General features: G+C 45.3%; 1 protein-coding gene across 1 annotated transcript; it reads left to right on the top strand.

Annotated features, from left to right (window-relative positions):
* Nucleotides 1-11: 11 nt before the first annotated feature.
* On the top strand, nt 12-27,288 carry STOM (stomatin). Its single transcript, XM_080820283.1, has 7 exons — nt 12-133; nt 11,664-11,767; nt 12,877-12,949; nt 14,020-14,102; nt 17,309-17,512; nt 18,442-18,576; nt 25,267-27,288. The coding sequence occupies exons 1-7, from the start codon at nt 73-75 to the stop codon at nt 25,459-25,461; spliced, it is 855 nt and encodes a 284-aa protein (XP_080676409.1). The 5' UTR covers nt 12-72; the 3' UTR covers nt 25,462-27,288.
* The last annotated feature ends 324 nt before the right edge of the window (nt 27,289-27,612 follow it).

Genomic DNA, 27,612 nt, shown 5'->3' with positions numbered 1-27,612 from the left:
GCGCATTCTTCGCGGAAGCCGCCCCAGAATCGTTGATCAGGACCGGAGAGCGACGCCTCAGGCTCGGGCAGCATGGCTGAGAAGAGGAACACGGGGGACGCCGAAGCCCGGCGGCTCCCCGACTCCTTTAGGGGTGAGCCCCGCGCCGTCGCCCACCTCCCCTAACCCTCCCCTCGGGAATTAGCCGCAACCCGGGTGTCCCAGGCTCGTCTCCGTCGCTTTTAAGCCGTACGACCGCCGCTTTAAGCTTCGGTGACGCTGAAAATAGTGAATCCTGTTCCGCGGGCAGGGGTCCGTTTGAGGGATGTTAGGGTGCAGAGTGCACAGCGGCTTGCCTGGCACACGGGGGACGCAACTACTGCAGGGCACGTTTCCAATACCAGAGCCATGGCAGGGGTTCGCGTGCTCCAGAGGTTGCCAGATGCCAGGCCCTGTGCCAGCGCTTTGCGTTTCTTATCTCGTTGCATGCGCGCGGGCAAGATGTGTAAGTGACTCACGGCCAGTGACGCAAACCTGCACCCCACACTCAAGACCCTGGGTCTTCCTGTCGCGCGACACCCCTTTCCTTCCCCGCCCCCCCATCCCCTCCAGCCAGCCTTTGCCCGGAGCGACCACCCCTTCTCCCGAACTGGAAAGAACTCCTGCCCCCCAGCCCCACCCCTGGCCAGTTTCACTTTAAGAAGCAAGACAGACCTGGGCGGTTTTGCCCCCCGCCCCTCACACATAGTAAGCTCTGTTTGTGGAAGAAAAGAAGAAAGTCTCTTCCCTCTCTTCCCAGCTTCACCTTCTGCCGTTTTCTGCCCCCTCTTTACTCCCTTTGTCCTAGGGACCTCGCCTCTGGGGATTTGTTTCTCACTGGGAATTCTTTTAAGTACTCCCACCCTACGGGGGCCTTCCCTGCCCTGATGGCAGAAACCTTGAGTGGCTCAGTGTTGTTGCCCTGTGAAGGAACTAGTACCCTTGAGATGGCTCTCATCTTGAACCTTTATTGGCTAACTCCTTGGGGGTGAGAGTGGGGTTCCAATAGAGAGAGGTGACAATCCTCCCCCGGGTGCTGAGTCCCTCCCAGGGGCTCTTAGTGATCCAAAGGAATTATTTCTAAGGATGGAATTTCAGACAGGCTGACATAGAGAATGACATTTTAGGGGGGAAGGGTGAGCTTTTCCAGCACCCCCACAAAGAACATGATATTGGACTTAACTATTCTGACGAGTTGTAAAGCCAGCCTTGTCCACCCATCTAAGTCGCATTTCCGTTGCCCAGCGATCCTTCTCAGGAACATCCAAAGAATTATCTGTCACTTTTCTCTGCCAAGCACATTGGAGAGTTACTTTCCCAAATCAGTAGTGTAACAGGAAGGATGTATTTGAAGAAACCGATACTCAGAGAGGTTGAATTACTTCAGAGTCACAGTTTATAAGTAATGGAGCCATACTTTAAATTGGGTTTTAGCTGACCCTAAAACTCGGAGTCCACCTCTTTTATAGTTGATTGTCATATCCTAGATGGGAAGGTGGGTGGGATGCTTTCCTCTGTGCTCTGTTTGACCTTTTGGTGGGAGACAGAGAGACTATGAGGATAGTTACTAGCAGTTTGGTGAAAGCAGTGGGAAATCTGTTTGTAGATGTTCTTTGGGAATATGCATGATCTTTATACTTAATATCCCTTTAGTTGGTTTTTCGTGGTTACAGACCAGTTTTCACTTCTAAGTTCTTTTTCTTGGCTCAATGATTTAACTTTTTTTTTTTTAGACAGAATTTTTTTTTCAGACTCTAATGAAAACTGCGTGCTCCTCAGAAAATTATATATACAAACAAAATTTTGCTTAGTCTAGGTCACCTTTTTTTTTTTTTTAAATATAAACTTTCGAGATCCAACACTGGTAGAAAGCCATTACTAGAATTTATTAGATAGAATTTATTGAGTGCCTGCTATAGGTCAAACACAGCCTAAGTGCTTTACAAACATGATCTAATTGCAGTCTTCTAACAGCTCCACAAGGAAAACATTATCCACCATTTCACAGCTAGGAAACTGGGGCTTGGAATAGAAAAATCACACATGTGTGCCTCGGAGCCAGGTTTCAAACCCAGGCTATGTGATTTTCCATTTTCCCTATCCTAGAGCTATCTCCAAAATGGGTACCCAAGAGAGGACCTTCTCAGACATTGGTACTTCACTGAAGGTGAGAGACAACAAGGAAAGCCCAAAGGAATCTAACTTCAATCCAGACCTCTTGAATAAGACATCTCCAGAAGGCTGCTTCTGGGGGAGGCGGTGGAATATAAAAGCCCAAACTCTGTCCTTTTATGATTTTGCTGACAATTAGTCTTAGGAATATAAATAGGGCCAAACCTAGGGTAAGAGCCAGTGCATTCACTTTGTAATGAAATAGTGCAGGTGGATTGCAAAGAAATGTATTATTATAATTAAGAGACATGTCAACAGAATGTATCCCTTTGGGACAATGCCTGAAAATAAGCAGAATCAAGGGACTGATTTGTTTATTTCAGTTGTTACAGCTGATCAGATTGGGGAGAACTTTGTAACTTCTTTAATAATTAATCTGAGTTAAACCATCAATGGTCATAAATTAACTCAAACCAATGACCAAGTCTAGTAAAGACACTGCTGGGGTGTGTGTGTGTGTGTGTGTGTGTGTGTGTGTGTATTTGATTAGAAAGGTTCCTTATTACATGGTCTTATTGCAGATAGGCTGTTTGTCTGGGTTTATATTATCTTGATAAAGGAATTAACAATTATCGTGACAATACATTGTTAAGTGTGGAAGGAAAGAGGTTAGAGATTACAGTCAGTGGAAAAAAGGAAGTATGTGTCAATTCTCCTTTCTCCATTCTTTTTGAATGTCTGTCTATACTCTGAGACTGGTAAAGAAACTTAAACCCCAGGCATTTAGCCTGACATTTCAGTAGATTAGTCTCTGAAGATGCAAGCAATAAAGTGTCTGTTGTAAAATATCAGCGAAAATTATACCAACTTTGTCTAGTTATAAACTCACTTATGATAAGATTGTATAGTACAGTGTAGTGAAACAAGAGTGGAATTTAGAATTCAAGGATCTGAATTGAGATCTCAATACCATCCCTTAGTACCTGGGTCACCTTGGGTTAAGTCTCAGACTCCCGAGCCAATTCCTCGTCTCTGTCCTGGGTATAATCTTACTCACGGTAACTGCCTCCCAAGGTTTCAAGAATCAAATGAGAAAATTTATGTGAATGTACTTTTGAAACATTAAAATGTCAACTATTCAATCGGAGAAAGACAGCTATCATATGATCTCCCTGATATGAGGAAGTGGAGATGCAACGTGGGAGGTTTGGGGGGTTGGAAAAGAATAAATGAAACAAGATGGGATCGGGAGGGAGACAAACCATAAGAGACTCTTAATCTCACAAAACAAAGTGAGGGTTGCCAGGGGGAGAGGGGTAGGGAGAGGTTGGTGGATTATGGACATTGGGGAGGGTATGTGCTATGGTGAGTGCTATGAAGTGTGTAAACCTGGCAATTCACAGACCTGTACCCCTGGGGCTAAATACCTTATATGTTTATTTAAAAAAATTTTTTTAAATCAACTATTGAGGTAATTCATTAACAGGGAAAACGAAGAATGAAGTTAACAATGACTATTGAGAAAATGTAGTAATTATGCAGGGAGTTTAAATTTATGGGCAAAAAGTTGTATGAAAGGTGGTCTAAGATGGTTTAGAACTTTATTGACCTGCTCAGATGTAGTCTGTTTCTCCTCTAGAGATAGAGTCCCCAGGCAGATTGTTAGTCTTAATATTTTCTCAGCAGCATTTAGGTCCCAGAAGGCAATTCACTTACTAAAAAGTTTATGCCTATAAACTGTATCAACATGATCTTCAAGTTGTAATAAAAAAATAACGCTGCTATTTATTGAACACTTCCTGAGTGTCAAGTTCTTCTCATTGGTTTTTATATGAGACAAGTATTGTTCTTTTCCCTTATATTACTTATATTACTTAATATATTACCTTATATTACTCCTGAGCAAAGTTAGTGGTAGAATTGGAATCTGACCCCAGAGCCCCGAGCTCTTACCCACTGCTTAGCTTCTTGATCTCAGTTGAAGAACTATACTTTTATCTGCCCCCCAACACACTCACACCTTCTTTTAAAAGAAAGCTCGATGCCCAATGTGGAGCTTGAATTCATGACCCTGAGATCAAGAGTCGCATGTTCTACCGACCAAGCCAGCAAGGCGCCCCCAATTTTTAGATAAAGTGATGTTGCCCTCCAAAGACTTTAATGAGAAAAACTCAATTGTAGATATTTTTAAGATGTCCAAGTAAAGGAGCTGGAGGGGGGGTGGGGAAACAACGGAAGAAGTAGGAGGGTTTTGCTCTCTTAATATATTTCAAGTCTAGTCTAAATTTAATTCACCTAATAGCATTATGAAATTGTTTTTCTCCAGTTTTTCTGAATATAACTGTTTCTGTCTTTCCGGCTATGGGCAATAGTCAGCCCATACATACTCATTCTGACAACTGCTTTGGGACAGAGGATGATTCTGAACAGTATTCAACAATTATTTACTTGGCAGATGGTTTTTGAGTACCTGTTATGCTCTAGATGTCTGCTGTATTAGCTCATCTACTCTTCACATTTAACCCTCTCAGGAGGTACTCCTATTAGCCCTATATTTAAATGAGTAGATTAAGCACAGAGAATTAAGAAACTTTCATAAGATCATGCAGATAATAAATGGCAGCAGCAGCTTTGAAGCCATCATGCCATATTGTATTAAGAAGATCAAAATCTGGGGCGCCTGGGTGGCTCAGTGGGTTAAAGCCTCTGCCTTTGGCTCAGGTGATGATCCCAGAACCCTGGGATCGAGCCCCACAAGAGCCTGCTTCCTCCTCTCTCTCTGCCTGCTTCTCTGCTTACTTGTGATCTCTGTCTGTCAAATAAATAAATAAAATCTTTAAAAAAAAAAAAAGAAGATCAAAATCTGGGGTGCCTGGCTGGCTCAGTTGTTAAGTGTGTGCCTTTGGCTCGGGTCATGATCCCAGGGTCCTGGGATCGAGCCCTGCATTGGGCTCCTTGCTCAGCGGGGAGCCTGCTTCTTCCTCTCCCACTCCTCCTGCTTGTATTCTGTCTCTCTCTGTCAAATAAATAAATAAAATATTTTTTTTAAAAGATCAAAATCTATGAGGAAGACAGACCTTGAATAGGATAATTACAAGTACGATAAATGTTTTTTAGAAAGGGTTAAGTGAAAAAAAGAAAGAAAGAAAGTTAAGTGCTGTAGGCAATTTGGAGAGGAGACCTCTTTAAGACTCAGGGGGTTCAAATTTAAAATTACTCATGACACCCTCACCTCTTTTTCCTCCTGCTTTATGACTAGAACACTCGAATGAAGAAAAGCTACAGAAAATCCCCAAGATACTTGGGAAAGAAAATATTCACACTTACTTAATTTCCTTACAATCTTTTCAAGTTAGGCAAAGGACTCCCTTTATTTCAATTTGCATTGGAACTCTTTCTTGAATGGGTCTGGCCATGCCCTTTTTCTAATATCTCATGGTAAACACGTTTTGTGATTCAGATCTGAAAATGCTTCTCCAGTATCAGTCCTTTTGATCCAGTATTTGTAGGCATAGACGGTTTATAATAGGGAGGAAAAGGTACTCTCTCTGGCCATGGTTTTTAACTTGATACCATCTGGCCTTTAGCCACTCCAGCCCAGAGACTAATTTCTTCCCTAGAGGTTTAAGGATAAGGGCATTCGAAGAATTAGAAACCATGCCTAATTAAAATAATCATTTGAAAGATGTTATAGTGTGTGCTTGTCTGCTTTGAAAGCCTGCGCACAAACGAATGCAAGTTGTAATCTCTCCAAGTACGTACCAACATTTTTTTCAGCATACACGTATTGAGCCCCTACTGTGTGCTAAGCTGGGCCCCTCTCTCACTCCTCCTGGTGTCATTTTTCTCTCTGTAGTGTGCTGCTTCATTTTTGTTTCTCTCTTCACTTTTTTCCTCCATTTTTCTTCTTTTCCTTTTCTTCTGTTGTTTCCTTCCCTTCCTTGTCTTTTTATTTATTTATTTATTTTTTAATATTTTATTTATCTTAGTGAGAGAGAGAGAGCACGAGTGGGGCAGGGAGGGGCAGAAGGAGAAGGAAAATATAATCAGAAATATGATATCCTGAATATTTATACCTTTCAGAAAAATTCAAAAATTGCCAAGACCTTTCATTTCAACCTACTGTTGTTGATCCTTAAAAGGTGCTGTTAGGACCATGCTGTTAGCATGTTTTTGAGACCAAATTCCCAGCCCTCTTATCTCTCTCCACCCCAACAGCACTGTTCTTGGCAGTGCATGAAGACAGAAAGTGCTTCACTTGCGTTCCAGGAAAGGGGAAGGAAAAGCTTGTCCTTAAACGTTGCTGTTCAGGCATTGCGACAATCCTTGGGCTCTGTCTTTTTCTTTTTGTGTGTATTAATGCAAATGAACCTTGAGTTAGATTTTCAGATATTATGTAAGACCTTTCTGGCCTTTCCCTGAAGAGGAAATCTAATCTTCTGAACTTTAGAAATCTCAATGATAAATGGAATTTATTATTGCACATGATTTCCAACAGTGTCAAGTTCAGTAGACCTTTTAGTAAATCTGCTGATACTGTATCATTAACAATGTGGTGCTCTGAAATTATGCCTGTGTTACTCTCTTGAAAAGATTATTTTACTGCTTTTTTGGACGCGAACCCAACAAAAATTACCATACAACTTGTTTTGTTTTGTTTCATTTGTTTCGTGGTATTGTTTGTTTTCTTCTGTCTTGGCTCAGGAAGTCTTTTGCTTTATTACTCGGGGACTCCGGGAGGAATATTTCATACCTACTTTACAGCTAATTGTGAATATTAGAAAGATGGTATGTAAGGAATCCACTTGTGGCTGACATGTGATAGACTTTCAATAATTGGTTATTATTAGTCATAATTAAAGATACCGCCAGAATGAGAGAAACTTAAGAATTACACAATTTCATCTTTTCAGCAAAATTAGTTTACACAATAAAAATGGATAGAAATTTTACTAAGCATATATGCAATGCAGCAGAATTCCTATTTGAGAAAATTGGACATAATGTAAATGTTCATTAGGTTCATGGAACAATGAACAATTATTCAACCTTTAATAATAATGAATATGTACTGACATGAAAAGATGTTCACAGTATAGGGGGAAAGCAGATTCAAAATTATTATGTATACCATTATTTCATTTAAAAAAAAAGGATACAAATGGTTTAGAGGACACATAGCAAGGCAGAAAATTCATTGTCATCTAGAGATAAGGGAAGTATAGATAATTTTTCTTCTCTAATTTCTTTAGCTATAATTTCTAATTTTTATAGGGACAATATTTTGCTTTTACAATAAGAGGGAAAAAAGCAGTGTTTTTTAAAAACATTGTCAGTTCCGGGATGCCTGGGTGGCTCAGTGGGTTAGGCCTCTGCCTTCGGCTCAGGTCATGATCCCAGGGTTCTGGGATCATGCCCTGCATCGGGCTCTCTGCGCAGCAGGGGGCCTGCTTCCCCTTCTTTCTCTGCCTGCCTCTCTGCCTACTTGTGATCTCTGTCTGTCAAATAAATAAATAAAAAATCTTTAAAAACATTGTCAGTTCCCTGGAGATAAGCCCAGTTTGAATATTGACTTAAACAGTGTTGATACATACACTCATACCCATTTTCAAAACCTTGCTTTGGTTAGTTAAAAATTTGATGCAGTTTTCAGAAGAGTTGGTAGTAAAAGAAAAAAAATTAACTGCGGCCAAGTAGTATTTACAACCCAGTGTCATGGGATCCCTAATCTTTTGGAGTGTTCCCACCCAGCGGTATCAACCAGAGTATCTCAGGAATGCTGAGTGCTCATTATTGCCTTTTACCTCATACAACTGGTAGGGAGGAGCCAGGCTTCACAGGTAGTGAATGAGAAAATTGGAGGAAATGAATTTCATGAAATTTGGGGAAGTAACTGAGAATTTCTTTTCTTTGGCCCATAAATGGTCGAGGATGAAGGGTTCGCTAATATCCTGGTGAAGCTGAAGCCTCACCTCTCAGAGGAATGTGATTTGTGTACCTTTCGGAGCTATAACCAGACTGGGAAGAATTTCAAGGGTTGAGAATGGGCTAGTTTAGGCACTGGAATGGTATGAAGTGGTGCCACCCCCAGTGTATGCACTGATTATTTCTAGCTGAGCATTTGAGATGTGAAAGACCAAGCCCAATTTTTAGGATATCCACTTCATTTCTTGTTGCTCTTCGTTTGTAATCCCATGTCATCCCATGTCATCCCATGTAATCGCGTGGGGCTTTCAAAAACACAGTTTCGTGGTAGAAACTGAGGGCGCGTACACATATGCACATGCGACACACGAGAAAAGACTGGACTGGGATAAAAGAAGAGTAAGAAACGTCACTGCCCTCAGAGAGTTTATAGTCTAATGTGTTCAGGACAGAGAGCTGTGAAATTTGCCTGGGAACAGGAGGCTTGGAGCAGTATTTTAGAAGGCACCAAATGCTGTCAGAAAAGTATTTGTGGCCAGTCTGTTCCTTGTTTGGAATCTGCTTCACTTTGGAAGCCTAGACCTGAGCCTGGCCACCAGCCTGAGACTATTTTGCTATAAATAGGCACAGCTGGAAATAGGAGGCCTTCCTCTGTAGGAATATCAGATTTCATTCTCTGAACTCCTACTATGTTCTCCCAGTTTGGATACTGTCTTGGGAAAGTGCTCCACACATGAAATCTTCTTTCATGAGGAAATTTTTTTTTTTTTTTTTTTTTTAATTCAGAGGCAAAGGACAGAAGGAATGACTTGATTTAGAACATGGGCTCTGGGGTAGAATGACCTGTGTTTGAATCCCGTGTCCTCCTCCACCCTGTGGTCTTGGGAAAGCTTTGTTGCTTCAGTTACCTCATTTGTAAAATGGAATTAAAAATACTTGGGGCACCTGGGTGGCTCAGCTGGTTAAGCATCTGCCTTCAGCTCAGATCATGATCCCTGGGTCCTGGGATCGAGTCCTGCATCAGGTTCCCTGCTCAGCGGGGAGTCTGCTTCTCCCTCTTCCTCAGCCTCTCCCCCTGCTTGTGTTCTCTCTCCCTGTCTCACAAATAAATAAAATCTTTAAGGAAAAATACTTACCTTCAACTTAACTTACAAAGAGTAAATGAGATAGGCATCTCGAGTAATTGAACACAGTGCCTCCGACATACTGTCTACCAGAGGTGCTTGGATTATCATCAGTCGTGATAATGCCTGATGGAGCCTTCTGCACAGGCAGCACTGGGTCCCTGCTTGGAATATCCTCTCAGTAGATACGTCGATGACTCCACAAACTATAGCTTAGAAACCTCCAGGAGATTAATTTAGAGCACTTTTATTCATTTATGCATAGGACCTTTACCTCACAATGTGACACAGGACTAGAAAACCATTAAGTCTTCTGTAGCATTTCTGGTCTTGCATCCTGCATTTCGGAGCACTTGATCTGGGTGCCACCTTGTGTCCCTCTTCTCCCAGGCTCTCAGCTTCAACTCTGCTTATTTCTTGGCCTTCTGTAGATTCAAAGGCCTGTCTCACTGCCATTCTTGCCCTTCCAAGCCATAACCATTGCCCAGCCTGCCTCCTCCCCTCTTGCCATTCTCCCTCTCATTACCAAGACAGTTCCTGGAAATATTGCAGAAGCTTTCTGTGATTCATAAGGAAAGTGATAGTATCCCTGGGCGTTCTCCGTCCCTCCACCCTCCACAGAAAGGAAAAACAAACTAAAAGTGAGGAAGACACTGGGTACAAAAAGTGCAAAACCCTACCTAGGAAGTGAAGGGGGTTTCTCAGGATGATAGGGAAAGGCAGTCCCCGGACCAGCTGCTCACACTGCCTAAGAGAGCAAGTCCAGACACCCCTCCAAGAGATACTGTCTTCGAAGAGGAAGTTGGTAGAACACCTGACCCTTATGAGAAGAGATTTAGACCACTGATGAGAGGTTTGAGGTTGAATCAATGCATGCATTAAAAACTAAGCAAAGGGAAAAAGCAAGACGTTGGAGAAAAAAAAATAAAAAGTTGTATGGGACAGAAAAACGAATCAGACATCCCTACCTGGCTTACCTTTGAATCATATTTACATATTCGTGAAGTGTAAAATTTGATAATGATCTAACCAAAATGATGATATAATTAGAAGGATGCGTATATTTATGGGGTGGGGGAGAAGCTAAATCCTCTTCCATTGGGGAAAGTCAATAATAATGCTCAAAATGAAGAAAGCAACAAGTGACAAAATGAGCATATTATTTAGAAACAGAGAAGTATAGACCAAAATACTCAGCCAACAGAGCAGTTGACTTTGAGGAAAAAAAAACGAAGAGGTAAGTGGGGGACTGCTCTCTTTTTGTCCTAATCTTGGAGAATTTTTGGAACTTTTTAAACTTTGTGCAAGTGTAGCTGATAAAAAACTAGAACAGAAAAAGCACAAGTGCAGGGCACCTGGGGAGCTGTTGGTTAAGCATCTGTCTTCAACCCAGGTCATGATCTCCGGGTCCTGGGATCGAGCCCCACGGTGGGCTCCCTGCTCAGTGGGGAGTCTGCTTCTCCCTCCCTCTGGCCCAGCTTGTGCACTCTCTCTCTCAAATAAATAGATAATTTTCTTTTAAGCTCAGATGCATAGCAACAAAGTCTAAAAAAATAAGGTGAGAATAATAGAAGGGAGAGAAATAGTTCACAGAATTTATTTATAAAAATGTGTGTGGTTTGGAAGAATATTCATCATCTCTGGATCGACTAATCCCCCCCACCCCCGCCCCGCTGAAATTCTTGTAGTGGGGTGTGTATTATTACCTTCCTAGTAAGACTAGAGATATTTCATGTTGTGGGAAAGGAAGCAATTTCATGTTGCGGGAAAGGAAGCAATTAGAAAAGCCAGAGGAAAACTATGTATAAAGATGTTTGTGATACATTGTTAATAATCCTGAGAAATCAGAAACAGTGTGTCTAATCATCCCGAAAAGGGTAATAAAGTACAGTGCACATGCCAGAGGAAATAGCTCGCAGTTTGCCTTAGTTCATCTGTCCCCTCAGTTTAAATGCTCTTTGCCTTCTGTCCCCACTGTTTTGGCACCTTCCTTAACTGTTACATCCTTCAAGACACACCTCTGACAACCGCCACCGTCCCCTACCCACCCTAACCCACTGTCACCTCTGTCCCAGCTATGTAAGTTACTCCCATTCTGTGTTCTCAAAATGCTCTACAGTCTGTGTAGACACTTACCCACCTAATGTTGTAATGATCTCTCTGTCTTGCCCACTGAACTTGAACCTTCCTGAGAGCCGGGATTGGGTCTTACTTTTATCATGTCAGTGCAGAGCACAAGGCATAATAAATATTAGGCACCTAATAAACGTTTGCAGGATAAAAAATAATGTGGGAAATCCTTGTCGTGTTAAGTAGATGAGAAAAAGTAGCCCCTGTGCTTCAGCATTGTTACAAGGATTAGATGGGCAAATCCAGAGAACACAGTAGAATTCTAGGCATCAGTGAGTTCTGTGGACAGAGGATGAAGGTGGTGGGAATATGCTATTAACAATGACAAGAGATGTGTATTTTTTGTTTTCACAGATAGCCCCAGTACAGGCCTTGGACCTTGTGGCTGGATTTTGGTGGCTGTCTCGTTCTTGTTCACTGTTATAACTTTCCCCATCTCGGTATGGATGTGCATAAAGGTAAAGAAGACGTCACTTGCATCTGCCAAGGGGTCAGCCCCTCACTACATAAGCCCACCGTTGTGTGTATCTGTGTAGAAAAGAGAGAGAGAGAGACCGACCTGCTGGCCTGAATCCCTTTCCCTCACCTCTCCCTTGGAAAATTCCCTCTAGTCACCTGCTGTAATGGAATCTGGGGACTTCTTTCAGCCATGGTCCAGGCAGCCCATCTCATAGATTAGAGGAAGGATCCCTATCGGAAATGTTCCAAAGTCGGGGATTTGGGGTGGTCCTGTCCAGAGTCAAGACGCTGAGGACTGGCTGCTGGCTCCATTGTTCTCCGTGTGACCTTTGCCTCGTTTCCTCCCTATAAGATGGGAGGAAGTAGCAATACCCACTTCACAGGGCCATTGCGAGGATTAAAGAATATCTCTAAACATACTTATCCCAATGCCTGGCATATGGCAAGGGCCCCCCAATTGCTGGTTATTTTTTCCATAAAGTCATTAATACTTTGATAAATGACTATCATTTACATATTCCTAAGAAGGGAAAAATATGCTCCAAGAATTTTCAGATAAGTTTATGATTATAATTTAAGGAGTCAGGAGATAAACTATGGGAAATTTAGTCATTTTTATTTCTTGTCTTTATTACCAATGCATGAGTAACTGAGTGAGGATGTTAACAGTTGAGGAGTGGAGTTATGGATTTGCTCCTATATACTACTCTATACTTCCCAAATTTTATACAGTGAAATATCTATTGCTTTTATAATCACTTAAAAAAATAATAACTACATATCCTGCTTGGTAATTCAGCACTGAACGCGTTATTTATAGATACTGTTTGGATTTTATTTTATTTTATTTAAGTTTTATGTGTTTAAGAAATCCCCTACGCCCAACAGGAGGCTCAAACTCATGACCCCGAGATCAAGGGTCGCGTGCCCTTAAGACCGAGCCAGGCAGACACCCTGATACTGTTCAGACCCTAGAGAAAAAAACCAACATAGAGGCATCTAACCTGTTTAGAACAGAATATATATTTAACAAGCTGCCTATAAATACATAGCATATATAAAGATTTGTACTCCTCATGTTTAATTATTATTTGTGTTTTTCATCTAGATCATAAAAGAATATGAACGAGCCATCATCTTTAGACTGGGTCGCATTTTACAAGGAGGAGCCAAAGGACCTGGTCAGTACTAGAATTCTGGGTCGTTGGCCTGGAGACCGAAGTTCTTCCTCTTATTGATGTGGATTCCCTTACGTGGGTCCCTTCTCTGTTGACGTAGAAAAGAGTGCCTGTAACAGAAGCCGTGTGACAATAGCAGTGGGGCTGGCCAGTCATGCTACAATCGCCCTTTCCTTCCCTGGGCTCCCCTCCCCTTCCCATCCCCGCCGATAAGATTATGTTAGGCCAAGAATAGTCACAACTGTGGAAGTTTGAGCATGAGAATTCCTACTCACTAAAGGCTTTCTAGATCTTACTCTCTATGCCTTAGTTCTGGCAAACTTCCCTTCAGCCCCTACTGTATGCCAGGCTCTGGGAATTCAAGGGAGACTAAAACATAGTTCCTGCCCTCAAGGAGCTTGCCGTCTAGTGGACACCAAAAAGGAAGCAGTTACAATCCCGTGTGATAAGTACCATGACCAAGTCATTGCAGATAGCTGTGGAAACCCAGAGACAGGTGACAGATCCCAGCTAGGAGGATGAGACCAGGCTTTGGAGGTGATGACAGCTTGGCTGAGTCTTGAGGCATGGAGAGGTGTTGGCCAGAGGGGCGGTATTCCCAGTAGAAACGGCAACATGGGCAGCGTGATGTCGAGGTGGGTATGGCGGGCCCAGGGAGGGAAAGGGCCTACAGGTGGCTCGGCCCAGCGCAAGTGTAGAGCTCGAAGAGAGGGGAGCGGCCAAAGAGGGGCACTGGGGCAGGCCATGCAGGACCTTATGTGGCGTGTTCAGGGCTTCATGGGCTGAGAAAACGGGTCAAAGGAGAGAACCTGGAAGATGCAGAAAGACGTGGGAAGGATCGTGTTGGTCTAAGTAAAAACCAGATGGCCAGTGGTGGCTGAGTCAGGAGATGATGTCACGGGTCTCAGTGGCAGCAGTTAGGTGGGGCGAGGGAGCAGGAGGATGGCATTCCTGGCATCTGGCTCTTGCACTGAGACGACCTGGCTTCTTTCCGTTGGTTCCTTTGATTCTGTTAGGGTGAAGGGATGAGGCGCCAGTGTCTCTCGATAACGTTCTGTGTTTCTTTGTTGCAGGCTTGTTTTTTATTCTCCCCTGCACTGATAGCTTCATCAAGGTGGACATGAGGACCATTTCATTTGACATTCCTCCTCAGGAGGTAAGGTGGTCTTATGCCGTTGATAACAGATGTCATGTGTGAAAGTGGTGATGAGAGCAGCACAGAATAGGGTGGGGAGAGCATGGGTGTAGAGCCTGTCGGCTTGTCACCATTTTCCAGCTGTGTGCCTTTGAGCAAGTTCCTTAACCTCTCTGTGCCTTAGTTTCACCATCTATAAAATTAGAGGTTATAATGGTAGGACCTACTTTTGGGGATGGGGGAGAGAGAGCACACATGAGCATGAGCAAGCAATGGGTATGGGTAGAAGGGCTCGATCCCAGGACCCTGAGATCATGACCTGAGCCGAAGGCAGACACTTCACTGACTGGGCCACCCAGGCATCCCTAGTAGAACCTACTTCAGAAGTTCTTGTGAGGACTACCTGAGACCTTACATGTACAGTGCTTAGGCCAGTGGCTAATAAATAGTTAAGTGCATACGTGCTTATTATTACCAAGTATAGCCTAGTGTTAGCATTACTGTATCTGTCATCCTTTTTCCTACCGCATTTCTCTGCTATAGGTTTCTGATAGGAAATCCAGCTTAGCACAACATTCTTCTTAAGGTTCTTCATTTTATTCTAGATACAGAATTAGGAGCTGCTCATTTGGCTTTTTAGATAAAGCATATAATGTTTTGTAATAGTCATTACTCCATGCTCTTTCAAACTCCTTCGCAAGGAATATCACAGTTGAAACTCACAGCAGGATCCTTGAAAAGCACGTAACTGCTGTGGGGCAAAGGGCTTCCACCAGACCAGAGTGACAGAGCCGGGAGTGATGTTCAGCTCCGTGGGTTCCTCGCTGAATGCTTTTCCCGCAGCTCCATGCTAAACGCACCCAACGCTGGTGTTCACTCCTTGGTGGCCCGTGACGGTGAGGGCCATCCTGGGCCACATGTCCGGGGAGGCGTCGTCACTGGGACAGATAGAAAGCCTGGAAACAGGATGAAGGGAGGGGCAGAAGAAGAGTGTCAAGTGTTTCCTGGCCAGAAGCCAGGTGCACAGCAGGCTGGGGGAGCCTCGCCGGGTTGCCTTCTCTTGGCCTCGAACCCAGGAACCAGCGTAGGAACCTCCTTGCTGGTGCCGATCCAGACAGGGGCTGAGGTCAGACTTCATCATCCACGTGCATGGAGGGACGCCGGCAGTCACTGTTACCCACGAGAACAGGCTAAAAGCTGTGCTGTGTTCTCTGCACGTTTTCCCGTCTTTCAGAGAAGACAGACCCTCAGAAGGAGCCCCTCGAAGGGTAGCTGGGAGTCCTGATGCTCCCCTCTGTAAACGCTGCAGACATCCAGCAGGCGTGCTGTAAGCTGCTGCCTTCCAGCAGCTTCCTCCACTCCCGGGAGCCGCTGAACCCACAGCGGATTGGAACGTGGCAAGCAGTCCTTCTTCCAACCCCCTTGAATGTAGTATGAAGGAAGAGAAGTACCCCGCCAACAATTAACAGTAGGCAGAGGCTGCAGCTTTAGAAAGCTCTGGCTGTGGCAGTCGCAGGGGCAAGAGGCTGTTCAGAGACGATGTGCATTTTTCGATCATATCATGGGAAATCATTAATTTGCACGCCAACGTGGTAATACACTATTAGAAGGACTTTTAGATTATCAGAAAAAAGAGGTAACTGCTTTCCTGCCTGACAGGGACAGAAGAGAAATGCACAACACTTGTCATTACTGCCCACCCATTACACAGCCCTTTACACTCCCAAAAGAGCCTCGTTCCGCTGGATCTTCAACTTCAAAGCAATTTGCCAGCAGTTTGCATAGAACGGGGCTGTGTTATTAGCCCCATCTCGCAGATGAGGACTCTGTAGGACAGGCAGGCTGAGAGCCTCATTGGAGATCCAAGCCAGGTCCAGGAGGCACAGCTTAGGTCTCCTGACCCTCCTTTGCACGCTCTGCCACAATCACTGTGTTCCTCTCTCCTTGATTCACTACCTGCTCTGTCTCCCGTACTCTGCCGGTGAGAGAGACAACAGAGACAAGCTGCCGTCAAGAAACGCATAGTCCAGTAGAGAAGCGATGAGGTCGACTGGCAGCACAGTTGCTGCAGTGAGGTGCAGAGGGGATCATGGCTAGCCCTGCCTCGTTAGGGGAGTTTCACAGAGGAAAAGACACAGGAGCTGTGTCTTGGCTAATGAGGCATCATGTCCCAGTCTGCGGGTGTGAGGGAGAGGAGAGGACATCCGAGCCGGGGGGACACCTGCACCAAGGCCTGGGACACAGAACACGATGCGTGTGGGACCTCCACCTTCTCCAGTGTGGCAGGTGTGCAGCAGAGAGTGGGAAGGAGTGAGGCCAGCAGGCCACTGTCAGAGGACCTGAAAACCAAACTAAGGAGCAGCCCGGGGGTGGGAAGAAGCCCAGACGCACGATGTCTCGGAAAGCATTTTTATGCAGCATGCTGTAAAATTTATTTTTACCCTGACCTCTCTCTATAACAACAGTCCCCATTCCCTTTGTGTTTGACTTCACTGTGCTGCCTTAGAGAGTTAACCCAGCCTAGGTCCTGCCCCGGTGCCGGGCTATGTCGTGCATGATGCTCCTGCCCTTGCACACACTCACACCACCCTCGGGAAATGAGTTCTTCTTGTAAGACGTAGTTCAAGTATTGCCCCCGCCACCGACAGCTGTCCCTTCTTTCTGCCATGGCTTCCTTGATTCCCCGCCCTCTAGGAAAGTACAGTGCCTACTGCTGAGTGGTATCTCAGAATTTGTTGAATGATTGAATTAGCGAATAAGTGAATGTATTTTATTAAAATTCCAAAGGCATAGTTAGCTTTCGGATGCTGCGTTGTCTTAGTCCCTTCAGGTGGCTCTAGCCAAATCCCACACACTGGGTGGCTTATAAACCACTGAAAGGTATTGTTCACCGCATCGGATGCTTTAATCCAAGGTCAGGGTGCAAGCAGGCTCAGCGCCTGGACGAGGCACTGCTTCCTCATTCATAGATGACCATGAGGGCTCCACCCTCCTGACCCGAGCATGCCCCAAAGGCCCCACCTCCTAATGTCTGATGCCATCATGTGGGCGGTTAGGTTTCAGCGGCTGAACTTGGAGGGCACACTACACTTACTACACTCTGTCAATGGCACTTACTACAGAAAATCGGCCGATGTCTTAAGATGTTCTAGAGAACAACACTGCTTACAGTTCTCTTAAAGAAGGAGTCGGTGGGCAGGTGTGAGATGGCATCCTTCCTGTTACAGATCCTCACCAAGGACTCGGTGACCATCAGTGTGGACGGCGTAGTCTATTACCGCGTGCAGAACGCCACCCTCGCCGTGGCGAATATCACCAACGCCGACTCGGCGACCCGTTTGTTGGCACAGACGACTCTGAGGAACGTCCTGGGCACCAAGAACCTTTCCCAGATCCTCTCCGACAGAGAAGAAATCGCACACAACATGCAGGTGAGGCCGTGAGTCACCAAAAATACCGAGATGAAGCCAGAGGGTTACTGGTTGTTTGACAACTTTTGACTCAATCCGATTGGGAGAATCACTGGCCGGCCTTTTTCTCTTCATTGAAACTTGTTGGAAGGAGTATTTTTCACACAAAGAGCTCATGGCTTAACAGCTCAGTTGCATTATTTTTTTTTAATTCCCTTCCACCTAGGGTCCCTCCCAGAATTAGCATTAACCTTTTTCCTTTAGCGTGATAGTTCTGAGGCCATTCTGAAAGACAGCCGGGGGGTCGTTAACGCTTTGTTCTCTGCACGAGACCCATGACTTCCCTTGTAACTCATATGCATCCCGAGCTTTCTAGAACCATAGATAATGAATTAAACCTGGCTGGTCCAAAAAAGATAAAGGACTAAAATCTGAGATCTTGTTATTTATCGATGTCATCGTGTATCAAATCTCTGACCTTCACCTGATGCCCACAACCACCACAGCAAACAGAAGGGAAGGTTTCATTCCTTCCGTTGTAAAGGGACCCCGATGAAGCACAAAGAAGTACTGTGGCTTAATCCTGTTAGATCAGGAGCCAGCGGGCCACCTGTTTTTATTAGTAAAGTGTGGTCAGGATACAGCCATACGCACTGGTTTATATATTATCCATGGCTGGTTTTGACCCACAATGGCACAGTTAAAGAGTTGCAGGGAGGACTGAAAATAAACAACCACTGTCTGGCCCTTTGAGGGAAAGCTTGCCAACCCCTGCATGAGCTTCTTTAAGAGAACCAGGATCAGCTTCCCAGGCCCCGACCCCCACAGAGGAGACCTGACTTCTCCCCAGGATCTCCCCCAGCACCCTGTCTGCTCCCCGGCCCAGTGGTCTGTCCTCGGCCACTGGGCAGGGCTGAGCCTTCTTTGCTGGCCTTCTCTCTTCCGAACAGTGTACCCTGGATGATGCCACTGATGACTGGGGAATAAAGGTGGAGCGCGTGGAAATTAAGGACGTGAAGCTGCCCGTGCAGCTCCAGAGAGCCATGGCCGCGGAGGCAGAGGCATCCCGGGAGGCCCGCGCCAAGGTAGCCTTGCTGTCTGCTCTGGTCTTGTCTCTTTTCTTTTTTCTTTTCTTCTCTTTTCTTTTCTCTAGTTTTCTCTTTCTTTCTTTCTCTCTTTTCCATACTTTGTTTTTCCTATTGAGTTTTCTTCTTAGTTACAAAACAGCAAAACATAGTTGTTACGAAAATGGAAATAATCCTCAAGTGTATGTCAGGGTGAAAGCCTTCCTCTGGCATCTGAGTCACACACCCCCAGGGGCCACGGCTCCTGACAGCTTAGTGTGCATACTGGGGCTTTCCCTGATGAGGGTGTTTGACTGCTGGCCTGTTTGTTTTACGAAAGTAGGCTCGTACCATACCTGTTCTCTGCCTTGCTTGCTTCACTGCACAACATCCTGTGAGCCTGGCGGTGTGTGTAGAGCCACTCAGTCTTCGGTGACTGCGTCTCCCATACCCTATCTTCGCAGACCCCCACTAAGCACAAATTCACAGTTCTGAGTTCAGAGCAACTGGGCAGTCCCATCAGTGTGCTTACCATCTGTTCCTTCCTATTTTGTTTCTTTCAAAGCTTTTATTTTTTTTTCTAAGTCATCTCTACACGCAGCGTGTGGCTCAAACTCGCAACCCTGAGGTCAAGAGTCCTACGCTCTACCGACTGAGACAGCCAGGAGCCCCTCCTTCCCTATTTTTGTCTTCTCTTTCATTCTCTCTTTTCTCAGGCTCTTCTTCCTTCTTACTGTTCCCTCTTCCTCTCTGTTCTCTTAACTTTTTTTCACTCCTCTTTCTCTGATGTCTGCCTTCCCCCTCCTTCCTTGGTCATCACCATCCCTGCCTACCTCTGCAGCCTGCATGGTGCATGCCTCCCATGAGAGGTGTCAAGGAAACGTCTATTCATCTAATCTGGGAAAGAGGATTTCTGGAGCTAATATAGAAGGACACAGGGATAGCTTGCCAAACCCAAGGTTGGGAAGCAGACTCAAGTCTCCAGAGTTGGAGCCCAGGACCACATTGCGGTCAAGACCAAAGGGAGCTAATCATTCTACCGCCTGGGCCCCACCTCGCTGCTGACAGCTTGAGGGCAGGGTGTCTGACTCTGAAGTTTCCATACCTCCCTGGTTGAACACTAAAGGGGACAGACCTGCCTTGATTCCAGATTCACAGCAGGGAGATCTTCTTTGGTCAAAGTTTAGCTAAAAGGGCAAAGTCAGATGTTAATAAGCTCCCACAGTCCCTTGTGCAGATATGAGCGAGTGGAGGAAGAGGGTCAGTTGTCATAAGAGGGCTTGCTGTGGACTTGACAGATCTCCCAAGATGCAAGGAGCAAACCAATCTGTTGTTTTGTTGGAAAATAGTGGCAGCTGGAGAGAACGGGCTAACACAGAACCCTAAACTTCTAGTAGGAAACCTTTAAGATGCAAGTCAGGTGCTATAATTTCTTAGCCAACACCAAATAGAGTAGTATCTCCTTTGACACACTATGCCCAGAATTTTCTACTGACCAGGATTGCTAGGTTTTCCCAACGTGATAACTAATGCTTATGAGGACGGCTGGTATTGCTGCAGAAGCCTCAAGGGCTCGCTCTCACAGTCATCACCCTGAGAAGACTGAGTGGTATTTCTAGTAACATTAAAGATGCCTTACTGTGTGCTAATAAGTATTTTGAAAATTAGGAACCGCTTTTATCTAGAATATGTCATTAACCAACAGCCCCGTTTCTAAGCCATATTGAATGGAACTTACCACACATAGATGACTTAGAGTGTCAGAGCCTGAAATGTCCTTAGAGGTTATACCTTCTGGAGGCGACAAATAACCTGGCCCTGATGCTGCCCCTCCCACCTCCTATTCCCCTGCTGGTAATTAACCACAGCACTGTTTTCTACTGAGCTTAGACTTGACCTTAGACTCCTCCTATTGCCCTCCAGGTAACAAGCCTCAACTGCTTGGAATGGGCTCTAAAAATGAAACTTATTTGCCATCCCACGGTTCAGATGAAGAAAATTGAAGCCCAGAAAATTTCTGTGGTTTCCTCAAGGGCAGACGGTTGATGAGTGACCGCAGAAATGAGAATTCCCCTCTGCTCCTCACTGCCTCCTTTGGACCTCCCGTGACGGACGGTCTGCAGGTGTTCTCACCAGCTAGGGAGGAGATTCCCTGATAACAATGGGAAGAGACAGAGGACGCCCGTTAGAATGCTGAATAACTATGCTCCCACTTAGTTGAGACGGTAGAGACCATCTAGACTATTCTCGTGGACCTGGGCTGTGCCTGTCTTTAAGATTAAGGTGAGCACATAGAATCACAAGGAGTCTCTCCCTTCTGTAAAATAAAATAACCCTGCAACCACCATAAGGCCAAAAATTCAAAATCATATATTCAGGTTCTCATGGAAAATAGGGAGTCTGTTTCTTCAATATGTAAACTGGGAAAAAAAAAAGGGTAGGAGAGCCTCTAGACTGAGAGACTTCAGAGAGAAATTCCTCAAGTTAATTAGCCACCAGGGAAATGCAAATTCAGATCCCATGCAGACGCCATGCTAGATATCCACCAGAATGGTTTAAAAAAAAAAAAAGAAAGAAAGAAAGAAAGGAAAGAACTGAGTGTGGGGGAGGGAGGACCTGGTGCTCTGATTTTGTTAGCGAGACTGGAAATTTGGAAATTTGGAAATTTACAGTCTCTTTGGAAGAGAGACTTTGGAAAGCCGTCTGGCAGTGTGTATCCAACAGAAATGCACTTGGGTGTTTACCAAAAAGCATGTGCTGGAGTGTTCACAGCAGCATTTTGTAGTACCCTGAACTGGAAACTGTCCGCGTGTCCCTTGCCGTTGAATGGATAGAGTATGCTTTATTCATGCGAAGGAGCACCAGGCAATGAAGAGAGTGAACATAACATGGTTTGAGAGAAAGGAGCCCGGCACGAAAGATGACAGATTCTCCCGCGAGCTTGACTGTATCTTAGCAAACCTCTTTCTCGAGTGTGTAGACCAGCTCTGATTGACTCGAAGGTAGTACCTTTCCCGCTTGCATCCTTCCTGATTTCCTCTCTCACACCTCTGAAAAGAACACCTGGCACGTGCTTTCAGGCTCATATTCCCGGGGGCCTCCTCATCCATTAATTGAGAGGGGGGAATGCAGGAATGCAGAGTCCCCTTTCTCTGCCCTTCTCAGCCCGGCCCACCCCAGCTCTGGAAGGAGAGACCACAGTACCAGCCTCACGGGCCTGAAAATGCCCGACTCTCACATGGTGGATCAAGTGATATGAAGTGTTGATCAGCATGGGGCTGCCCCACAAGTAATTGGCTCTGCTCTCCGAGGTCCCATTCATGGCATCTATGTGGCTGGTGTTTAGACAACACGGCTTGCCTAGCCTGGTGGGTCTGGCTGCCCAGCCAAGAGACTGTGTGTTGGCTGGTAGTGGGAGATAGAGATAGCTTTGCAGTTGGTCCATGTCCAGACCGGGGGGCGGGGGGAGTGCTTTACTGGCCATCTGAGATGACATGGAAAAACCCATGTCATCTGTTCTCGGGGCCGAGGTCGGTTTTGCATTCTGTACGTACAGTGCCTGCCTTAGAGCACGGTTACGTGAGGCACTTGGTGTGTACCTGGTTCCTGCCCCTTCTCACAGACCTAAGTGGGACATCCTGATAAGCTGAGATTTTTATCCTCTAACCTGAGTGCCTTCTCTTGGTAATACCACATCTGATATCCCCCATCTAACCTAATGGGAATCCCCAGGCACCCAAACCTAAAAACCCAGGGCCCTGCCTCAGTTCCTCTCCCTCCCTGTACCCAGTTAGCCTCCCTACTGCTGACTGTCCTCCTGAAAAGCCTCCCAGCCCCTTCCTCCCTCCATCCGCACTACCGGCGAATCGCCCTGGTCACTCCGAGGCTGTCCCACTGGCCCCTCACCGAGTCTCCCCATCCATCCCCAGGCATCTGTCAGCCTGTCCTCTCCAGCTAGACCTGGTGAGGTTCCTGCTGGAAACTTCAGCAGCTTCCCAAGACCAAGCACCCCCGCCTCCCCTCAGCCTCACACTGCATTCAGCCACTTATGTCTTTCTGGAATACACCAGCTTTTTTTTTTTAATATACCACAGTACCTTTTCTTTTTTTTTCTTTTTTTTTTTTTTTAAGATTTTATTTATTTATTTGTCAGAGAGAGAGAGAGAGCGCGTGCAAGCAAGCACTGGCAGACAGAGGCAGAGGGAGAAGCAGGCTCCCCGCCGAGTAAGGAGCCCGATGTGGGACTCGATCCCAGGACGCTGGGATCATGACCCGAGCCAAAGGCAGCCGCCCAACCAACTGAGCCACCCAGGCGTCCCGACCACAGTACCTTTTCATGTGTGCTGCCTGAAGTATTCTTCAACTTTGTCCAAACAGCAAAGCTTTTGCCCTGTCCTGTTCAACTTATTTATCTCACCACCTTACCTGCAAAAACTGCTTTCCCCTGAGGGCTGGCCCTGAGCCTCGTACCCATCTCTGTCCACATTTGTCGCGCTGGAACGAAGCGGCCAATTTCCCTGTCTGTGTCCCCTGCTTGACCAGTTGCTGAAGGAGGCGAGGGCACCCATTCTCTACCCCTAGCTCCTGCCCAGGGCTTGACCCCTAACGCGGCCCCCAACAGTAACAGTGTAAGTAATCGTAACTCCACTGGTCCTAAGACCATTGATTCGGATCCTGATTCTCATGGGAGTATTAGGAACCGTGAATATTTTGAGATCCGTGTGCGAATATGCTAGTGGACTGCCCAGTGAAGCTTGAGGATCCCAGTATCTTCAGCCCTCTTCTCCGAGGATCATGAAGTGAGAGGAACCGCCTTGATTTGGCTCCAGCTTTCTGTCTTCCTCACTGTGGCCTGAGGAGGCAGGTGCTCTCCCATCTTAAGAATAAGAGGGGCGCCTGGGTGGCTCAGTGGGTTAAGCCTCTGCCTCCAGCTCAGGTCATGATCTCAGGGTCCTGGGATCGAGTCCCACATCGGGCTCTCTGCCGGGCAGGGAGCCTGCTTCCTCCTCTCTCTCTCTCTCTCTTTCTTTCTGCCTGCCTCTCTGCCTACTTGTGATCTCTCTCTGTCAAATAAACAAAATGCTTAAAAAAAAAAAATAAGAAACCAGAGCTCAGCATGTTAAATTACCCCCATGAGGACACTCAGCTGGTAAGGCTTTTGGTTCGAGATTTGCGTGAAAGCCCACCTCATTCCAAAGCCTCCCCACCGCCCAGTGATGTTCAAGCTCTTATGCTCATTGAACCTCTCGAAGAATTTGGAAAAACTGTATGGTCCCATCACACATTTTAAATAGACCTGTAAAAATTTTCATTTGAATTGATACACTTGGCTGAGCATAATCATCCCTGGCGTGTTTTAAATATTGACATTTCACACTAAAACTGTGAACATCATTCTTTGAAAGGTACCCAGTGAAATTCAAATGACTCTATTTAAAATATGTAAATAAGGTTTTCGTGGTCGGGCATGTTTTACTGTCCCTTCTTCTTCTCCTTGAACTTGTTTCCACTCCACCTCTTCCACGGATTTCTTTTCCTAATATGATATATTTTGTCATGAGTCATTTTATTACTGTACCGCAACACATTTAGTATTGAAGTTAAAATTATTATAAAAAATTTCCCGTGACTACAAGCAAGGCATTTAAATGTTTCAGAATGTCTTCTCAGTAATTTTTTTTTTAACTAGAAATGCTTCTCTTAACAAGACAAAGAATTCATGTCTTTGTAGCCGGCTGTTACTTATTGCCAAAAGACTAAACATCAATTCCAGTCTTAACTTTTCATTTTTATAGATATAAGGAATCAGAACTTTTGTTTACATAAATAAGTGGGTGGAAATGGAAGTTTTGTTGCAAGTCATGCATGCAATTCTTTGCACTGCCTCTACATTTAGGTGCTAAAAAAAATCATACAGCCATCTTCATTAAAAAATATATATATATATATTTTTTTTTAGATTTTATTTATTTATTTGACAGATCACAAGCAGGCAGAGAGGCAGGCAGAGAGAGGAGGAAGCAGGCTCCCTGCCGAGCAGAGAGCCTGATGCAGGGCTCGATCTCAGGACCCTGGGATCATGACCTGAGCTGAAGGCAGAGGCTTTAACCCACTGAGCCACCCAGGCGCCCCCAAAATATATATTTTTTAAAGATTTATTTGAGACAGAGAGAATGCATAAGGAGAGGGAGCGGTACAGGGAGAGGGAGAAGCAGACTCCCTGCTGGGCAGGGAGCGGGACTCCAGGCTTGATCCCAGGACCCTGAGATAGGAAGGAAGATGCTCAACTGACTGAGCCATCCAGACGCCGCTCAAAAAGTAATTTTAATGGTCATCCGCTTTCAGTTCTGTAAGGTTCTCTTCCTTTTTAGCAATCAAAGAACTGGAAATCCATTTTACTTGCAAAAGGATTCATATCCAGCCATTAGTCAGTCTCCCAACCCCTACAACGATATTTTGAATTGTCTCTTTGCCTGGTCCCCTGAAGCGTGCGAGAAAGGTCACAGTAAAAGAGGATGTCTTGACCTCAGGCACGTACTTGGGCAAATCAGAGGAAAAAGGACGTATGCAAACTGGGTAACTGGAAATCGATTTCTTAAAACCGTTTTTTCTCGGCCCTGCAAGGTTGAGTATACCTACGCAGGTTTGAAGACTGCTGTTTGAACACTGCTTTTTTCTCCATTTTACCCACTCCCCGGTCCTGTCGCGTAGGTCATTGCTGCCGAGGGAGAAATGAACGCATCCAGGGCTCTGAAAGAAGCCTCCATGGTCATCACTGAGTCTCCGGCAGCCCTCCAACTGCGGTACCTCCAGACGCTGACCACCATCGCTGCTGAGAAGAACTCCACGATCGTCTTCCCCCTGCCCATAGACATGTTGCAAGGCATCATGGGGGCAAAACAGTGAGCCTCGGAGGCCAATGCAAAGATGCGCCCTTCCTTTCCAGGGTAGAGTGGGGACCAAATCAGCCCTTAACCTGTGAGGAGAGAGGAGGGTGGGACCTCAGCTATCCTTCCTCTCTTTCCCTTTCCATATGTTGACTGCAAAGTTCTTAGCATGTGTAGTGATCATAGCAACAGATGAAGATTGTTAGCTTGTAAATACTGAGAAAGAGGAGTGCGGGGAGGGGACTGGTGTTTTATAGGAGATAATTTCCTACTCTTTAAAATATTTAAAAGTTCATATATTTAGATCATCATGTGATAGGTTAAATGCCCCTTCTTTTGACTTTTCACTGGGTCATTCTGCACCCTTTATCTGCAGCCAGACCAAAGGCAAGTAAATAGGTTATAACCACCACTTGACACCCTGGCTGGACAAATGCTTTGCAGAAAGCAGAGACCTTAGGCTACAACCAGCTTCTCTGGGCCACATGTGCCTTACTTTCGGGGAATCTTAAGGAAACATTCCTGCCATCTGCTCTCTTTCGAATCCCAGGCGGTGCTTTGAAATAACCCTCTGTCTCAAGGAGGCATTTTCTTGCCTGTACCTTTCAACACTGGAGGAGATGGTCAAGATCAGTGAGAAAGATGATCTTAACCCTTGAAAGACTTTTAAATCCACTGTCACAAAGATCTTTTTAGAATAATATGTTTCTTTTCTTTTTTTGCTCGAAACTTCTTTGAGCCTCTCTATGACCAAATGAGTCCTCTGTGCTCTTTCAAACCAGCTACGTGTCACAAAAGTGCTTTTTTCTCACTTTTGCCTATTTTCCTATATCAGGTTCTCAGCAGTTTCTGATTTTTTAAACAACACTTTCTCTAAGTTCTATGAGCAACTGTTTATATACCCATTCAAATAGCTTGAGGATGAATACTTTTTTAAAAAATGTCTTCAGAAAGCCATTCTATTTTACTGTCTGCATGCTATTAACTCTTGTACACTGTGAAATATTTTGGCTACCAGTCCTGTTCATTAAATACTGTAAGGAATTCACAATATATTGGGCACATAATAGCCAATGAGCTTGGCAAGACACTGTCAAACTTAGGACATATATACAGATCTAGGTCTCTTTTCTATTTGCGGAATCCTTTCTCTGTCACCAAGGTCAATGCTGAAAGAGGAAGTGGTCAGCCCCTCTGGACCACGGTTGCTTATTTTGCAGTAATAGGGAGCACCTTCAGTTTCGCAAATGGTGTGAATCTGAGCAACCTGGCATTCGTCCTGTTGGCCCAAAAACCTGGCCGGCGACACTCCTTCTTGAGGCTCTGAATTCACCTACAGAAGTCTTCCCTGCCCAGAGCCCAGCCTGCATATCTGTCCTTAGCTAGATCACTGTCAGTCCCACACTAGGAGTGTCCCCTCCCCGATCCCCCATTTCCAAGCTTATTTTAGGAAACCTTGAGCCATGTATCCAGGTTCCAAACTGAGTTTTATTAAGTGTATATGGAGCATTTTGACTTGGAACTCAAGTTACTCATTTTAAATAATGCTCTTATCTCTTTGGTGAGCTGGCAACCCATGAGGGCCAGGAAACAACTCCATATCCTGGCTGAAAATCTCTTCTCGGGTTCAGGGTAACCGTGCTTTCTGTTCCTGGAGTTTACTTATTTGCAGATACCAGTCTTCACCTCTCTGCCTTGTGGATTCATAGCCCAATAGGGTGGGATTAAATTGCTTGAGAGGGAGGGAGCATAAAAGGGGTCTCTAGGGTGAGTGTTGGTGTGAGAGGTTTTTCCACATGGCCTCCCTTTCCAATGCTGTACATAATAAAGTGTGCACTTTTACTCATTTTCTTTGGGTGAAAGAGTATGTTTCTGCCTGCATTTAGTGTTTTGTGGATTTCATTTTTCGGAAGTGGCCCAGGAGATCCTCCTGTCCTGGGCCAGCTGCGTTGGCTTCTTGGTGTGCTTTTCATGGGCCAAAAAAGGAGGAGAGCTTACAATTGTCCATCTGTCTTTCTTGTCTAGGCTCTCTCTGGTGCACCTGCCCCCACACTTTCCCTGGGGAGTTTGAGATCCATGGACACCCTAAACCCATCACTAGTTTAATTTCCCTTTGCTTTAATCCAAACAGGACAGGACCTCCTGTCACCCAGTGGTCTGTCCCATCCCC

This window comes from Martes martes (assembly GCF_963455335.1).
Source record: "Martes martes genome assembly, chromosome: 12".
NCBI lineage: Eukaryota > Metazoa > Chordata > Mammalia > Carnivora > Mustelidae > Martes > Martes martes.
This window is presented reverse-complemented; position numbering and strand designations above follow the sequence as displayed.

Coding starts and splice junctions, on each gene's coding strand:
- STOM (XM_080820283.1), top strand. CDS start 73: ATGGCTGAGAAGAGGAACACGGGGGACGCCGAAGCCCGGCGGCTCCCC. Junction 14,103..17,308: donor TTGACATTCCTCCTCAGGAG/GTAAGGTGGTCT, acceptor TTCCTGTTACAG/ATCCTCACCAAGGACTCGGT. Junction 18,577..25,266: donor CCCGGGAGGCCCGCGCCAAG/GTAGCCTTGCTG, acceptor CCTGTCGCGTAG/GTCATTGCTGCCGAGGGAGA.